The sequence below is a fragment of the Zonotrichia albicollis genome, chromosome 2, assembly GCF_047830755.1.
Source record: "Zonotrichia albicollis isolate bZonAlb1 chromosome 2, bZonAlb1.hap1, whole genome shotgun sequence".
NCBI classification, from domain to species: domain Eukaryota; kingdom Metazoa; phylum Chordata; class Aves; order Passeriformes; family Passerellidae; genus Zonotrichia; species Zonotrichia albicollis.
The window spans coordinates 51,287,273-51,305,556 of NC_133820.1; the positions used below are offsets into that span (position 1 = coordinate 51,287,273).

Genomic DNA, 18,284 nt, shown 5'->3' on the forward strand with positions numbered 1-18,284 from the left:
AAGGAAACAGTTTCCCTACTGTTACTCCCTTATGCAAGAGTTTCCTAATCGCTGCCTCGGGTAGCTTTGCTGGAAGCTCCCAGCACAGCCCTGCTGTCCTCCTGGGGCTCACTCAGCAGGGACTTGGGATTTGAATGGACAAGTGCTGCCATTCCCACGTGTCTCAAAACAAGGAGATGCGACTCCAAATACCACAAGACTGGCAGAGAGTCCATCAGATTAACAACAACAAGAGCTGCTACATAGCAATGGTGATCTACTCACTTTGGAGCCTTTCACACATGTGGCTGCACTCACTTCCATTTTCTGTCTCAGGCTAGAAATAGATTGTTTTTAAGTAAAAGCCAAGAGTCTCAGTTAATAATTTGGTTCCAGGAACAAACCTTTAAACAACACACCAAATCACAAGATTCCTCAGCAGAATGCTGGGCTTGCCAAAGCATTTATTTTGGGAGTACAGGAGGTACCAAGCCAGCGAGCAGGGCCCTCACCATGGGATATTACACTGGGATGCTTGAGTCACTTTACTGGAGAAGATTGATGCCCAGGTCCATTAGAAAGATTAGAAAGCAGCAGTTCCCAGCAGCAGTTTCCAGGCTGCAGCAAGGTTATCACTGCTGGAATTTGTAAACAGAGCACAGGAGTGCATGAATGGTGCTTGAGCAGCCCAACCTGGCCCATCCCTACATAGCCAGCAGATGGGGCAGAGGGGTGGCATGTGAGTAAGCTGCACTTCAGAGCTCATTAAAATTGTAATAGAAGCGGAAAATATTGTGCTATGAAGGACAGGTAAGAAGGAAAGACTCAGATCACTGGCTGAATCTGCAGAGCCAACAATTATGGAAAAACAACGAAAAAAACCCTCTTCTTTTTCTTTAGCATGTTGCATACAAAAATATACTAGAAGGCAAAGAATTCTTTTTATACTTATATGCACAGACGTTTTTGCAGTATAGAAAACATCCTTTGGTCCCATCTGCTGCATTTCCCCACCTCCTCTTCCCTCAGCATTTTTTCCTTACTCTGCCTTTGCTCTGAGTGGCCTTCAGCCAATCAGCAAGGTGAACAGTATGAAAAGCCAAACAAACAATCCTGTGCTCCAACAACTAGACTCTCCCAGGAGGTCAGGGCACAAGAGCTGAAACAAAGGACTAGTCCTGAAGTGTTGGGCATTTCCTGCCCTGGGCAGCTCTGGCAGAAAACAAGGGCTTTTATTCTACTGTTTGACTGATCTGTTGAAATGCTGCATGTAGAGCAGCTCTAAGGCCATGACTATGACCTATTAAACACACCAAAAGTGCCATCCATGATGGTGCTGTGTGGGGTACTTAAAAACCTGTGTGAGGGTCCTCACACTGTACATGAACTGCCATTTGAAGCGAGGGATGGTTCTCATCTCAGTCTCTCAACCAAGGTGCACCACATATGTGAGAGAAGCACCTGAGCACAGTGAGTTTGCATAGCCAAGAAGACATCTCTGCATCAGGTATGTGGGTGCACATCTGCCCCAGACAGTGCTAATGGGACGGGTACCAACTCCTCCTTCCCCATGTCTGAGAGAGGCAGTATCAGCCTGGATGAAGCACCAGATCATACACCAGCCCTTCTCAGTGGTGGCAGGACAGTGAGGTAGATAGCACAGGAGGGCACAGCCACCACCCAACTGCCTCTGCAGGGATCAAAGCAGATATCCAGAAAATCATGCCCCAGTCATCCCATGCATGCATGCCTCTTATGGATGGTCTTCCAGCTGGAAGGAAGGAAGAAAGGAAGGGGTTGCTTTGAGCCCATGGGTACTTACCAGGATATTGGTTTGCTTGTTGCATGTTGACCACATTTCTTCTTTGGTCTTTATAATCTGGTGGTGGTCTTGTCAAGTGTCTGTTCAGCTGATCTTGTGGAGTTATTTTCTCCTAGAGGATTAGAGTAGAAGTACATTAATTTGCTTTTCTTTATGCTTTCCTGGCTCTGTGTTTTGCCAATCTCTTTCTTTTCCCAGTTATGTAAAAGCTGAAGTATTCCTTCCTTTCACTCGGGTGGCACTTGTGAAACGGTGCCATCACCTACTGAAGTCTATATGGAAATCTTTTTGCTGGTTGCATTGTGTTTGAGCCTGGTTCAACTTTCCTCTCAGCCTCTGAGAACAATGTCCATGTTTCCACTGAAGTACAAAGTGTAATTCTATTTCAGCTTGTCAAACCCATCCACAGCCATGCCCTCCCTCACTCTGTCATCCTACACTGTAGGAGTGACCACAAAACCCAGTAAAATCCTTGTTTTTTCTCTCCCCAGCTCTCCTTACTAGGGATACCAGCAGTGGGGATATACACCTGGTTTAGGACAAGGACAAGGATGGTGCTGGGCTGGCTGTTTTCCTGCCACTCAGCATTGCCCTGTGCTTCCCTGTATGAGTTGCTGTCCTTCCTCTTACATTGGGAGTACAAGAATTGGGGCAAGGACAGCAAGGAAAGATTGCAGGAAACAAATATTATCTGGGGAGATTTTATTTTGTTTTTTGAGCTTGCAGGGACATGTCTCTGGTGAGAGAGCCAAGTCCTTAAACTGAAATCTGACTAACTGCCCTGTGCTCATAAAGATCTGGAAAGAGCAGGCACCAGAGTCAATGCCAAATCTCTCATCAGCATCAGTGTGATTTGATGCCTCCAGAGTGCTCCTGCTCACCCATGAGACATGGTTCCTTGGGATATGTGCCCCCATGGCAGGAAATTGTGAGTTTGGTGCACATGTGCCTTTACTGGATAGCTGCTGGGACAGCATCACACCTCTTGTGCAATGTGCACAGGTTTTGTGCTCAGCTGCCAGAATAGCAAATCAGCTTGTCAGTGTGAAAGAGTCAGGCCCTGGCTGATGATGCAAGTCCATCGGAGTAATTTGGGGATAATCTGCCTGAAAACAGCATGCATATGGACCTTCTATTGGAAAAATTCTATTTTCTTCTCCCAGGAGCACTTAAAAAGACTGGGAGAAGAGCCCTTCTTGTGTTATTTAGAGCATTTCCACAATTCATGATGGAAGGGAGGGGTCTGATTAAGATTTGTAAGGTTTGTTTTTATATCCTGCTCAACCTGAATCCTTGTGAATAAGACAGACTCCCATGAAATCCCTGCAATTCATGTAAAAACTGTTTTCTATGTACACAAAACAAAAGCAAAGCCAAGCTGATTAAATTTCCATTTTATTTAAGATAAGCTATTTGAACAATTAAGTTTTCGCTCTGGTAAAAATTCTGATAGAAAACTGCAGCACAGAGAGCTGATTTTGAACTTCTTTTTTCTTCTGCATGAATTGAAAAGTCAAGAAATATTTCCTTTATAGAATCTCCCATGTCTCCTAAAATGACCAGAAACTCCCAACCAGTCTCTCAGATACCAAAGGACAGAGAAGTAGCTACAGATACATAGAAATGCAAAAATAAAACCAGAGAAAGTAGGACCCATACACAATCCCAGCGAAGCACACAAACTTGTGTTGAACCCCAAAATCAAGGTACGTGATCCTTGTTCACACACAGGCATTTTACACTGTGCTGCTTGGGTGACAGCTCCTGGAAGTAAACTTTCCTCTGAGGTGGAAGTAGCATGGCAGTGCACCTTGGCTTATCTTGCAAAGAAAACCACTGACAATATTCATGTCTCAAAAACAAGCGTATGCTTGGATTGTTCTTGTAATGAAACTGCAGTAGCTTGGAAAATTGTTTCATATAGATTGAAGAAGGTTTCAAAAAGGCTTAGAAAAGTACTGAAAAATACAAGGTGCACTCTTGACAATCTAGGCACTGCCAAAGCTACCTTGGAGTTTTAGGGGGCTTTCTTCTCCCTGTCTTAGCTTTCTTTTCTATTGTTTTTACGACAATATTTTCTACGTAAAATAAGAAATTAGTAAACTTACAGCTTCTGCCAACATCTGCTGCTGTAGAAGGAGTTGTTTTTGCTCCATCATTTGCCGTTGCAGAGCCTGTTTCTTTTCCATCAGCTGCTGATTCAACAATGATTGCTGGGATGAGTTCATGTAACCACTTCCAGTGTTTGGATTTGAGCAAGAGCTGGAGCTTGGAGTGGGGCCAGCTCCCTGGCCTACCACAGAGTGTTGTTCCTGAAACAGAAGAAAAGGCTCGTGAAGGATGAAAATAATAACAGGCATCAAGAAAAGGAAATAGTCCTTTTTATGTAATTTGCTGAAACTCAGGACACAGCCCACAGACTCTCAGGACAAGTGACCGATACAAAGGCTATGACAAAGTAAGAAGAGGATTGAGTAACTTCATCCCTCAGGAAAGACTCTGAAAATGTACCAGGTGGTTCCAGTGGAAAGTCTCAATATTGTACCAGGAGCTTGGGAAATATTAACAGAAGTAACAGAGCTGTCCTGGGGATCTTTCAGGAAACGTGCATTGGGCTATACAGCAGTTTGTTTGACCACAAGGGAACAAACTCAGTGTCTGCTGGTTCCTACCATCTGGTGAACAGCAGTGAGAAGCTGCAGACTTATTGGTAGAAGTGGCATCTATTCTTAGAAAATACAGAGGTGGGAAGTTAATACTTCACAGTGGGGTGAATGGTGCTGCTTTCATTTGTCCCGTCATCTCCCTGACAAGAGCAGTCTCTGAGAGACTGCTAATTGAATCCCATTAGCACCACGATTAAATAGGCTTAGAGTGTATCAACTTCCTCAGTAAAATAAATGTGTAACTGGCAAGGACCTTGAAGAGTCTCTCTGGTCTTTGTGAGGGACCTAGATCTGCTTCCTTTTCCCATTGTGCAGCTCCATAATGAAGGGATGGCAAAAAGTCATCTTCGAGGGCAGTGGAGAAGGAACATGAGGACTCAAACCATGTTCATACAAGATGAGAATGTACATGGGATTACAGTATGCTGCTCCTTTTCTCTTGGCCATTATTTCCCTTGGCAGCAATGTGTTTTTTGCCTACTTGCTCCAGCAGTGTTTGGTACTTGGGCCTTTACCAAATGCAGCTTTCTCAGTACACACACAAAAATACTTAGCCTATGCACAGCTACAAAGAAAACGGGATACACTGAAGAGGCCACAACAGCCAGGAGACACATCCATTCTCTGACCCCACTTGGCTGCAATTCACCATAAGAACCAACCACATAACTCTGTATAACCTAAGAGGCAGCAGCATTTGTGCCTTGCAACACCAGACCCCACAGCAGGAGTCTGATGCTCCCTGTTGTGCAGGGGGGCGTACACTCTCTCGAGTGGCCGGGATCTGGGCTGCTGTCCTGGTAAAGCTCTGCTCCATGGCCATTGTCCCCTGGGGCATTTGGGCAAACATGGGCTGACACTGAAACAAGAATTGGTCATATGTAGCCTACCCATGCCCCACAGAGCACTGATGTTTAGCACTTTGCAAACTCCAGGAAAGCTCATTCCTGAGCCTTAGCTTTTGCATCCCTCCCCTCCCCAGTAACACACTCCGTACAGACTAATCCCACTTATCTTTCTACCATCTGGCATGGAAGAAGCACAATGATTGTATGGGTATTTCTATTTTAAAATAACTCCCTGGCTTCTAGATGGGGCCACATGAGTTTGTAGCTAGTTAGATAAAGTATTTGAAGACTGTTACTGAAATAAAAACCTTGACTTTGTTCTGGAGCCACCTGCAGCCCCCAAGGCAGTGTTACAAACCCACCCTTCAAATTTATTGGGCTCTTACACAATTATATCCTGCACACTTTCTTTCAGTTCCAGAAGGAATCTAGGATTGCTCGGCACTGCCACATTTTTCAGCCCTTATGTTAGCTGCAAGATAGAAAATACCTCCTCTCAACAGACCCGCTTGCCAAGTTGTTGCGCAAACTTTTTTGTCTTTCCTAAAATATTTTGAAAAGAAAAATATGTTACAATAAATTGGCTTTGACTTCTATATTCAAATGACAACTCTAGCTTGAACCCAGCCACATGTTCCATCCATTAATAGAATTCATCTGTTGTGTTTTTGCACAGATAGTGCAGGCTCCCCTGAATGTGCTTTCAGTCCTACGTAAAAAAACCAACAAAGCCTAAGTTTTTCTTTCCCTCATTCCCTACCAACCCATATAAGCAGTGGGGGGGATTTTGTCTTAAGATAAACTGTGTAGTGTTCATTCACAGTATCTATCAAAGAAAGCTCTTCTGTAATAGCCATTGGCACAAAGCACCAGCTGCTTGGCAAACAGACCCTGAGAAAACAGTGTAAATCATCAACTTGGAGCCAGGTTGGGGGATTTTGCATTTGGTCCTTTCTCTGCTGTTCATGAAATGTCAGTGTGAGCCTATGAATCTACGATGTGTTACTTCTCCTGCCTGCTGATCTTCCCCGTGCAATGGGAGAAGGAAGAACAGTTTCCTAATAAATCAGGAGACTAGCTGCACAGCAGTTTGACCCTTCATGAACCAGTGCTATCGAGCCCTGCTCTCACCCTGCACTTCCATCACTGCAAATCAGACAGCAGAAGGGCTACACTGCTGTCAGGAACATGGGGCTCTGCCCCTGCACAGGACAAAGTGTGCCTTCTGACATCCCTGAGAGGAAGGGCAGGTTTGGCTGGAGTTATCCTGCTTCTGCAAAACTGACTCATCCTGCTCTAAGCCTGGCTTTACTGCAGCAGCTTTACTACAACCCCACACATCTAGAACTGCTGGTTTTTAATGTCATTCCTGGGTTCCTATGCTGCAGTTCATGTAGTTTAGCTTTAGAAAGCCCTGACCAAAGAAAATCTTGAGTGGGACATGCCTGTCCTCTTGCCCAGGGGCACCTCCACCCAGCAGGCTACAGAGGCAGCCAGGATCCCTCCAGCTGGGGAGCCCTGAGTGCTTGCCTGCACGGTGTCACCACCTGCATGAGGAAGGTAACCTTTCCCCTTGGCCCCCAAGGAGGTGGCATGATGGGGAGCACATCCCTGCAGCCAGCCAGGTGTCAGAACAGGCTGGAAGCATCGCACCCCCAACAGGTACAAATGTCCACCTGGGTTTTTCCCCAGTTTCTGCCCTACTTGTTGGCACTGCTCGTGCATGTTCCACATTCCTCCAGCCCTGCAATGACCTACAGCTCTTTTAGGGCCATCCCTGGTGCCAGCTGGGGCTGGGTTAGTGTTCACCAACCACCACAAAACTCCATCTGCCCTGCCAGAGCTGAACCTTCAGCATGGTGATGCTCCACATACAAAGCAGATGTGTTGCACCACATTATCTGATGTTACAGTGCCACATAAAACCTCTGAGATGCAGAAAGGCAGACAGTGAGAGTTCATCAGAGCTGGGAGCACAACTGCGGTTTTGTTCTTAAGCATCACAAAGAACATTACGTTCAAATGTTTAAATTAGCAGTAAAACAAAGCATTTAAGACCAAGTTTGCCTTTCACTATCCCTGCTGCAACTGATTTGTGTTCATATAAATGAAGGGATCTCTTGGCTTCTAACACATATATATGAACTTTTAAAAATAGACTTTTCTTTTTCACCCTTTTTTCTCTCCTCTCCTCTCCTCTCCTCTCCTCTCCTCTCCTCTCCTCTCCTCTCCTCTCCTCTCCTCTCCTCTCCTCTCCTCTCCTCTCCTCTCCTCTCCTCTCCTCTCCTCTCCTCTCCTCTCCTCTCCTCTCCTCTCCTCTCCTCTCCTCTCCTCTCCTCTCCTCTCCTCTCCTCTCCTCTCCTCTCCTCTCCTCTCCTCTCCTCTCCTCTCCTCTCCTCTCCTCTCCTCTCCTCTCCTCTCCTCTCCTCTCCTCTCCTCTCCTCTCCTCTCCTCTCCTCTCCTCTCCTCTCCTCTTTCCCACACAGCTTGTCAGGAGCTCTGAAAGCCTCTTGCAAGCTTATGTCTCTGCATTCTTAGTTCAGATGTGGTTTAAGGACAGTTGGCTGGAAGAGGATGTGCAAACCTTTCCCCTCTTTCTCCTGGAAATGCTTTGAATTGAATAATTTTGATGGGACAGAAGGGAAACAATGGTCAATTTTGTACGAAACCACAATGCCCGCAGAGGCTGTTTGCTTCCCAGCCAGGAGCCCTGACATCTGTGCCACAAGATGAGCTTCTGCTTCTTGCAGATTTTTTCCTCAAAAGGAGATGGGGAATTTTTCCACCTTTCTGTTCCTCTGTGGGGCAACTCATTCTGTGCCCTGCATCAGACTGGGAGTGGCAGCTCTGACCTTTGCTCTTCTCTTGCATCAGTTATGGCTTAAAGAAACAAAAAATTAAAAGAAGAAAGGAAAAGTCTTCAGATCAATTTATGGAAGTCTGCTCAGTAACAGATGCCTGCCTTACAAAAAGCTGCTTCCAGGGGAAAAGATGTGCAAAGTCATGTTCATCTGGTGACTGAACCTATGCATGATGTCCTCACTCATAAGCAGGTTGTGTTAACTGGCATCATGGGCTTGTGCAGCTCTTCACTGCAGGCTTAGAGTGAGGATGATGAAGGAAAAGGGTCCTCTGTGGATTTCTTCAAGGGACCAGTGGCTGTCCCCACAGTGTGAGCTTCTCAGGGGCTTTCTGGTTTGACTGCAAACCACCCTGGACAACTGAGCACTTGGAAAAGAAGGAGGAAGAGGGGACAAGAGAAGGATGAGGAGGAGGAGAAGGGGAATGATTCAACCGAGTCTTGCAGTGTTTCAGAGCAGTGCAAGGCTGGTAGCAAAGCCCTGTGAGCCCTGATGGGAGCCTCCACAGCCCCAGCTGGCATGCTCCTTCCCACAAGCACAAACTGAGGCTCTCCTGCAGCTGCTGGGCCAAGCACTCAGGCTTATTGAGAAGAGCTGGCCTGACTGATGCAACTTTAGGAAGCTGAGCACAGGGTGCTTTGCTGAACAGCCAATCTCAGTACCTGCCAGCCCTCTTCTGAGCCCCCTCTTTTTTGCTGAAGCAGATGCACCCCTTTCTGCTAAATACTGGCCTTTTCATGGTTGTCTGAACTCCAAGCATTGCCTGCTTGTGTCCTTGCCTCAGACAAGAAAACAAAACTCCAGCAGGACCACAGCAGAGTGCCTGTCAAATAAGAACTCTTTCAGCTCTAGTGAAAAAGCTAGAGTTTTCATACTTTCATACTTTTAGGAATAACTCCCACTCTTGACTGGAGTGCAGAGGGCTGCTTTCTATGCCACTGTATACCAAGAATTTCCTGAGGTTAAACTCATCTGCAACAGCTGAGGATATGATCTGTGTATAAGGAAATAAGACAGACTGGGGAGAAACACAGCCAAGCAGATTCTCCCTTGCCTTACTGCTTGTTCAGCTTGATGGGAGTGGAAAACAGTATCTTCCTGAGCAACTCAAACTCATTCAACCTTTTTTCATATCTGGAATGCACAGCATAAAAGTTAGTCTCCTTGAAGTTTAGGTTTCTAACAAAAAACTTAGAGCAGATTCTCTCTAAACTGCCTGCTGCAGGTCTCCCTTCACTATACAGGGAGATGGGGCTGTATAATTAGGCTTCAGATGTTTAATTTAGACAACTGAATTAGGAACCCAGATTAGATGATAAGAACATTCCCTTACACTCCTCATCTTGGATGCTTCTAGTCACACTGGAGTAAGATGCCTGGAAGAGTGAGTGTGAACACCCTATGATTTGTCAAGCAAAAGTGGATGACTTTCTAAGGGTGCTGCAAAGAGTGATCTAAAAGCCTCCCAAATTAACCAGGTGGAAGATACTATCATAGGCTGAATTTCCCCTAATATCTGTCAGAGAATATTTTTATGCATTCCAGGAAGATTGCTTTTATATGTACAAACAGCATTTGAAAAACCTGAACATTGCAAGATCCTAAGAGCTGGTTTTTCTGTGTCTAATATCCAAAGGTACAGCTGTGTGAAGGCTGCAAAATAGCTCCTTTCAGTAATTTTGTGGAGTGTTTATAAGAAGTTGGCTCAGCCTCATGGGACTATCTCCTATGTTTTTCTCCTGAGAACATCTGAGCTCTCAGGACAAAAAAATTTCAGGGCCAACCATGTTTCCAAGGCACATACACAAGGAAACATCGACACTAACATTGCAATTTCACAAGCCCAGGCTGTCTGCCAGAAATACTTGTGCCTTCATCCAGTCAGGGAAAAGAAGCAAATGCTGTGTCACTCCTTCAACAGACTGAATTGTAGAGCCCAAACAGGAAATGTGGACTAATCCCTTCAGACACTGAAACTGGAACTGCTCCTGACAGTAGGGAGCACACACCTGATTTCTGCATCCTCATGGGGTAAGTCACCCATTGGAGTGGTATGTTTGGACATCAAGTGATGCAGCAGGTATTCAGCATGCCGAGGGATAAGTATTTCAGCAAACTCAACTGATGCGCCTCTCACTGGAAGATCCAGGGAGTTCAGGTTTTCAAAAATGCATTTTTTTGCACACTGAAATTTCAGTGCACCCCAGAACCATTTTCAGAAATAGGTAGAATTGTGCACAATCTCAAACATAAAAATGAGTGAACAAATCCCTGAAAGGAGCCAATCCTCACTTTGACAGATAGTTAATTATTTGTACAATTCTTAATAGAAACCTCTTATAGCACTTTGCCTGTTCAACACCAATAGGGAAGCTGCTTATAGCCAAGATCCTTGCGAACATATTTTCAGATTTATTTGCAGCCCTGCCATAATCCCTTGACAGAGAGCTGCACAGCCCCATAGCCACTAGCAGGCACTCTTAGAACAATGTTCCCGACCCCAACTCCTTAAACTTGGGCAAAGTGGGAGCTGCATCTTGCAGGGTGTAAGGCTCAGATTCAGCCCTTGCACAATCACATAGCAACAGGCCCAGGAACAGCGCCTCATTACCAGCCTTGTCTGACAATCAAGTCTTTAATGAGAACAAAGGTTGACAGTGATTAATCATTAAGACATTTCTTGTTCCTTGCTGCACGTGTTGAAGGCAGCCTCCTGCCGAGGCAGTCTGGCAGATTTCCTGTCTGCTCTATACCAGGGCCCATGGCCGCACACACAGGGATGTCTTTTCCCAAAGCCAAGCGCACAGATGAATGTCTTGTCTCCATTTCTGAGCACGGCAAATTCGGAATGCGTGTGCATTCTGCAAAAATAATAAACCCTCAGCTGTAAATTTGATTGCTGTATATTCAGGCAAAATGACCTAAAAGAGATTTGTTCATGTCAGAATTTTTCCCAGAGACATCAAGGATGGATTATTAGTGTTTTGCCATGTGCACCATGATGAACTTTTAATGTAATCTTCTGGCATACTGTATATATGAAGGTGTCCATTTTAGAAATATTTTGTTTATTTGTAATGAAAATAACATGCATGTGTTGAAAGTTCAACAGAGGAGGTTATTGTGAAATGTCTGCATCAGAAGAGGAATGTTGGCTCCATCAAAGCCAATGGCAAAACTCCAGCTGACTTCAACGGGGCTAGAATTTCCTCCCAGATCTCCATCCAGCCACAGGGGCACAGTGGCACTCTTGGCTTGCAGTGACTTCATCTTACACTTTTTGGACAAAATACCTGGTTCAGAGAGACCACTAGAGAGCCTCCATTGATGGACTTGTGCAGAGACTATCCCACGCTCTGTATGGAGCTCTGTTTTTGAATGCTTCATGAGTTCTTATTCTGAAATAAGTTTGCCAATGAGCATGAATGATGAAGACTCCTATCTGGTTTTGGACAAAACCAAACACATAATGATTTGTTCTACTTCAGCATTACAATTTGCGATGGCTGCAATATGCAATATCTACACTACAACAAGTCAAGCCCTTAAGTTTATCATCACACAATTGCAGGAAACCAAATGAGAGAGGTTTAAGAAACTGCCCTACTCCAGCTGGAACAAGAGCTGGTGTATGAAGGGACCTGTTTTGCCTAGTACTGCAAGACAAGGTACGTGCATACTTGCAGGCTCTGTGCTTCAACTAGAGTGGTAATTTCCAGCTGAGGCAGTGAAAACTTCCTGAACTGGTTGAATTAGACATTTGTGATTATCTGTCTGTATCTTTACTATATGTTATCTGTGTATATGTATACTTAATTCACCTAATAAATGTTCTTGTCTCACTGCCATATGTTTATTATCTCTCACAAAAATCATCTAGCCTGAGGTAAACACAGAAAATTTCAGCCCACTTAGAAAAGCCATAATCAATGGAAATGAGAGTCTTGCAAGGGGAAGCAGCAGGTAATTCAGTAATAGGTGACTCTCATAAATACATGTTTATATTTCAACATTCAGTTTACAAAGCAGCACTAAGGACACTGGTAGCAGGCAGAGGTATAATATATCTCTTCTGGCACCTTGCCTTATCCTCATGTTTCCCCCTGGCTGTGACTGTGACAGCCACAGTAAACCAAAGGGTGTGTGGGCACTGTACAGGGAGGCGTGCTCCAGAGATTGCTGTGGAGACCTGGACTGCTGGGATTCCATGGAGCCAAGTGAATGAGGTACATCATATATGATTCACCCTCCCTATTAATCGTCTGTAGTTTAAACACATTTGTGTCACTTCTAATTAACAAGCACACAAAAAAAAAAAAAAAAAAAAGAGAGAAAAAAATGATGATATAACATGGAAATTTTCCTCAAGCAGTAGAAAAAGCAAAACAAATACCATAAATGCCAATTTTCTGCAGGAGAAGGGAGCAGGCAACCTGAACAAAATATTTATTGAAAAAAGAAAAAGTTATTAAACACGCAGAACAATAACAACAACAGAAAAACCACATCACTGGAGCTAAACACTTAATTCAAATGAGCGCAACATGGGTGACATGACTGTCAGACACATACTAAGATCAAAGCTCTCCTGCTGAGAATACACAGCAAGAACATGAGCATCCTTAAACTGGAGCCTCCTGGGATCAGCCTTCTAACACCAACAGCTCTGAACTCTGATGGCAAACAATGGCCAACACTTAAAAGCAACGTGTGAAAAATGACAGGCTCTGACCTGCGTCTCCCTGCACTGAGTGCAGCTGCAGAAGGGAGGTGCCTCAGGTGGGACTGGATCTCTTTGTTCCCCCTTACCTTTCCCAGGACAATGACTGGTGCTAACCAAAATCTGCATCTGGGGCTGGTAGCCAAGTGTCACTGGGCACAGAAGCAGGGAGTGGGACAAAACCAAATGGTTTCCAACTGGGGCATCCCATGGCACTGGTGCAAGTGCACAACACACGGTTCAATAGAGCAGCTTTGCCTGCCCATCTATGCAGTTTTAAATGAGTCTCTATCACACAACCCCAACTGTGGTCTTTCTTCTCCTTCCTATATAACACTGCCTTTGTTATAAAACAACTTAATTTGATGGGAGTTAATTTGCAGGAATTGACATAAACCTAAGCTCCTGCCATCCCCTCACACTGTCTTGATGAGTGTGATAAAATAGTGCCAGTGGCTGCAGCACCCTGAGGGTTTGACAAATCTACCTATCCCTCATCTCTCTGTGCCAACAGCAGTTTCATTAACATGTGAAAATACTATGTTTCCTAAAAAGCACTCCTGGGATTTGACTAATTTTTCATTATGATCTCAAGATGTAGGAAGCAGTGTCATTTTCCCAGGAATCCCAGCGATTCCAAATACTTCTCTGGGTCAGGCAAACAGTAAAGTTAGGACCCTGAATTTTAGGAAAGCAAAATTCCAGTCATTCAAAGAGTTGGTCAATAGGACCCCATGATAATCTGCCCTGAGGGACAAGGGAGCACAACAGAGCTGGCAGATCTTTAAGAAGGCTTTCCATAGAGTACAAGAACTCTCAATCCCCAGATGTAAGAAATCAGGAAAGGGAGGCAGGAGACCAGCATGGATGGATCAGGATCTGCTGGTCAAATTAAAGGGCAGGAAAGAATTGCACAGGTAGTGGAAGCAAGAACAGGGATCCCAGGAAAAGTAGAGGAATGGTTCCCAGCTGTGCAGGGATGGGATGAGGAAGGCCAATGTGGCTGGAGCTGAACTTGGCAAGGGATGTCAAGAGTAACAAGAAGGGCTTGTGCAGCTATGTCAGCCAGAATAGGAAAGATAAGGAAATCTTTACCCCCTCAATGAACATGACCAGCAAACTGCTAAGAATGGATTATGAGATACTCAACAACCTTTTGCCTCAGTCTTCACTGGCAATCTCCATTCCCACTTCTAGTTTTAAACTAAAAGAGTGCAGATTCAGTCTAGATATAATTAGGAGATTTTTTAATGAAATTGGTGAATCACTGGAACAGGTTCCCCAGGGAAGCTGTGAATGCCCCAGGCCTGGAAATGTTAACTGTCAGGTTGGGTGGGGCTCTGAGCAATGAGATCTAGTGGAAAGTGTCCCTGCCCATTGCAGGGGAGTTGCACTAGATGATCTTGAAAGGTACCTTCCAACTCAAACAATTTTATGGTACTAAGACTTTTTCTTGGAGGGGTAGCAGAGCTAGACAGAGCTCCTCCACTTCTGCTTTCAGCCCTGCAGAATTTAGCCCTTTGCCTGGCCAGGATCCCCATCATGGGAATTGATTTGCTGCCTCTTTGGCCCTCTGGTAGAATTACCAGGCATGGTGGTTACCTGCTGCAGGAGTAAGAGGTTATTTCAGAGGTGACATAGGGCCACTAATGCTGTATAATGGCACAGGCCCCTCAAGGAGCACCTGGCATCTCACTGAGCTCACAGAAAAGTGCAACAGTGCTTGGATGTAGCAAGTTGTTTCCTCTGCTCTTTATCTCCAACCTTTAAAAAGCTGAAATGGAGCCAGCTAGAGAGGTCAAGAGAGCGCGATCCACCAGGGACCAGTCCTGCCTTGGACAGCATGCTTGGGAGGAACTATCTGAGGAAAGTCTTCCTTAAATCAGATGAAGTAAAAAGTGAATTATACTTCTGGCATTTATTTAAGCTATTTACTGCCCAAATCTTGCAGCGTGGGAAAGAATAACAGACTATCCAGAGCCTGCCGTATGCCAGCTATCAGATAACACGCGACTCTGGAGAATGGGAAGGTTGGTGCCAACAAAAACTTTCTTGGATGACTTCTGCTCATTTTGTATTATTCTTGTGCAAGAGCAGTAAAAACCTGTTTTGCATCCCTGTTTTTAAATAGACTGACTCTCTTATGAAAAAGAACAGGTGGACAGGGTATCACTGTCCTGTTTTCTTTCTCTGAGCAAGGGAAAGCACAAATGCAATTGCCTTTGCCAAATCACTCACATATTTTTCTGTAGTATTTCCCGCATTTGGGATATGGCAAAGGTAAATACCCCAAAGAGCAAGGGGTAGGGGGCTCTGGATAGCCTTTTATGCTCACACTGTCTGCCCTGCCAGACAAGCCCTGGGCTTTGCTGAAGGGGGACAGCATGCGGTCTTCTGGCAATGCTTTGAGGAGACATTGGGGAGATCTAAGTTCTGCCCTCATCTTCACATGGTTGGTCACAGCTACACAGTTAAATAAACACATAAACTAAGAAAAGACCCTGTTTATTGGCATCAGACTCTTTAGTGGCCAGGGTGTATCCTTCTCACTGTCTGGTGGCAGAGCTGAAGTGATAAAAAGTACAGTAAGGAGCTTTCACTGCCATCTGCAATGCCCATTGAGCTGTGTTGGACCAGACAGCTCAGACAAAACACTGCAATAGAAGTACCCAGCTGACCACTTAATTGTGCTTACAAGGAGAGAAAGCAAAAGGAGAAACCAGCTGAACTAAATGAGCTACATAAGTTGTACTACATTCTGCAAATAGTTGGTTAGACACCACAGAGGTAAAAAAAAAAAAAAAAAAGGAATTGGCTTGGTTTGATTTGAATTCCCTGTAGAGGTCATCCTTTTGCAGTCCTGGCAGTTGGACAACAATACAAGGCAAGGGAGAAGTGCTCGTTTATTGTAAGCTTGGATTATTTTGGATTTTAGATATTCTAAACCTGCATATTTGCTCTACAGCAAAACTATCTTAATCTGTGATATCCTTTTCCCATCCTAAAAAGCAAAAGTTGGATTAATTCTTGGACCATAGACAGCACACGTCTCCTTTAACTTAAAAAAAAAAGGTTTAAATGGGATTTACTTGGCTCACTGGTTTGTACTATCTGGCACAGAAAAACATTTTGTCCAATGAGTGCTTTGCAGGCTATTCCTGCAAGCAACCTTCCCTGTGGGCCACACAAAAGTTTCTGGTAAGTTTTTAGAACTCACAGGGAGGAGAAGCCTACCAGGACACTATGTGGATTCCAACAATAGAAGGAGACTGACACAGAAGAATTCACATACCTTTGTTAATTAGGGGAAGGTCAAAAAATCTTTTGATGGGTCAAGCCATGGGTTCAGAATATTCAAAATTTTATGCCAGAAGTTTCATACTGGATAGCAAGGAGTTGTGAGATGACATTTGTGGGGCTTGACACCAAAACTCTTGATAAATTGTACGGAGGTTAGTAGAGGTCTTGATAAAACACCTCTAAAATACTGTGTCCCTCTTGTTATTACAAATCTAGAAGTGATGGAAAATAATGAGAATTTTAACCAATGACATAAAGTACCTCAAATGGGTGTTGAAATATGTATGATAATGTAAATTAGATTGCTTGAGCTAGAAAGGGCAGGGTTGTACAGTAGTTGGTTGGTGGGCAAAGAACTCTTTCCATGTGCATCTTGTTCTCCAGACAAAAGAGGTGTCAAATTCAGGGAATAACGCCTTGCTAGCAAGGTCTTGCTCTATAAAAATGCTTCCTTGATTTTTAATAATGTTAGTTATGCCTCTTGATTTCTGCCCCTCTTCTCTGTAATATTTTTTGTGTGACTAATCAGAGTTGAATCTTACAAAAATAAAGTGTTAATTAAGCTTTATCTAATCTCAATCTAATCTGACAGCAGCAACCCACATCTGCTGCTCTGCTGTGTGCTCCTATTTGGACCACCTACTATACATGGATAATTAGGTGTCACAACAACTATGGCATCTGAATTCAGGAGAGTGCTGAGTGATTCCGACAGCCATCTTTACAGTGAGCCCACCAGTCCATGCTTTCCCAGACATGCAGTGGACAGGACTTACTCTGTTATCCCATCTAGGAGCCAGAAAAAGGCTTGTTTCCATCAGAAAGTTTGGTACCGAATCCAGTCACCAGGGCTCTCCCGGCTGTTCATGGAGTGAAGGCAAATAGTTGTCTCCAGAGGGTTACTGGCCAAGTCTGGCCTCTGAAAGGAGTGGGATGAGTCTGGAGGTGCCTCTCTTCTCCTGCTGACTGGAGGAGTGTGGGGGGCTAATTTGGGCATACACTGAAAGGAGACAATTCTCATCTGATGTTAAGAAATCTGACTAAGAAAGCACACGGGCACCAAGTCTGTAGTAGCAGAGTTAGGAGCCAAATGCAAATGCATTGGAAGGATCCCACTGGGCTTTGGACCAGGCTCTGTCACACAGACAAGTTAATAAGTGTGGGACATGGAGAGCAACGTGCAGAGAACTACAAATCCAAACACCCTCATGGTTAGACATATTTACTTCTGGCCTGCACCTCTCAAATCCTCTGGGGGAATTACTGCAGCCAGTGCTCACCTTGTACACACAGTCCTTTTGCAAGGACAAGGGATGATTTAATGTATTCTCCCTTGCTCAAATCAGTTATCTAGTCTTTGTCCACACACACTGCATGACCTGATTTTCCTCTCTGAGATAAGTCTTCCTAAGCTGCTAAAAGCTTGTCTGAAAAGCCAGCTCAGAGGTCAAGTGAGCAGGATTTCATCATTTCACTGGATATCTTAAAGGAAAAAAATGAAAACTTTGCGTTACACTGCTAGTCTGACAGCATTAGACATAATCTGGGTCCAAAGAAATCTTGCAGTGCTCACTGCACTGGTGGAAAACACAACTTCTTGAAATACCAATGGTTCCCTAGCCAGGGCAGCTATCAGTTTAAATAAATAAAAGCAAACAAAATGGAAAAGAAACATTAAATTAATGATAAGGGTCAGGCAGACGCCTTGCAATCTAGTGTAAGTAAAGGTTCCAGATAGCCACCAAAAGGACTTTGCCTTTTCTTTGCTCCATGAACTCAAACAGAAATTCTCTGCTGAAATTAGGGGCAAAACTCCCAGCAGCTTAAGTGGGGCCATGGGTTCCCCAAGAGTTTGCACAGCTCTGCATGCAGAAGGATATCTGGTTTCTGCAAGGAGCAGACGTCTGAAGGCACAGCACACTGAAAATCTGTGGCATAAATGGCACAATGGATACACAGATAAGCAGACAGCAGCTGATCTATTCCTTCCTAACAAAGAAGGACAGCCCTCTTTACAGCTGAGAGACCTATCAGCATCTTTGATATCATTGTTCTTGGGGGAACTGCTGAATAAAGGGTCTCTGTCTT

General features: G+C 44.4%; 1 protein-coding gene across 1 annotated transcript in view; it reads right to left on the minus strand.

The window, feature by feature from the left end:
* MAML2 (mastermind like transcriptional coactivator 2) overlaps positions 1 to 18,284 on the minus strand; it is a 212,933-nt gene that overhangs the window by 8,646 nt on the left and 186,003 nt on the right. The window contains 2 exon segments of the mRNA XM_074535145.1: positions 1,802 to 1,913; positions 3,910 to 4,113. Of these exon segments, the coding sequence (XP_074391246.1) occupies positions 1,802 to 1,913; positions 3,910 to 4,113 (316 nt within the window).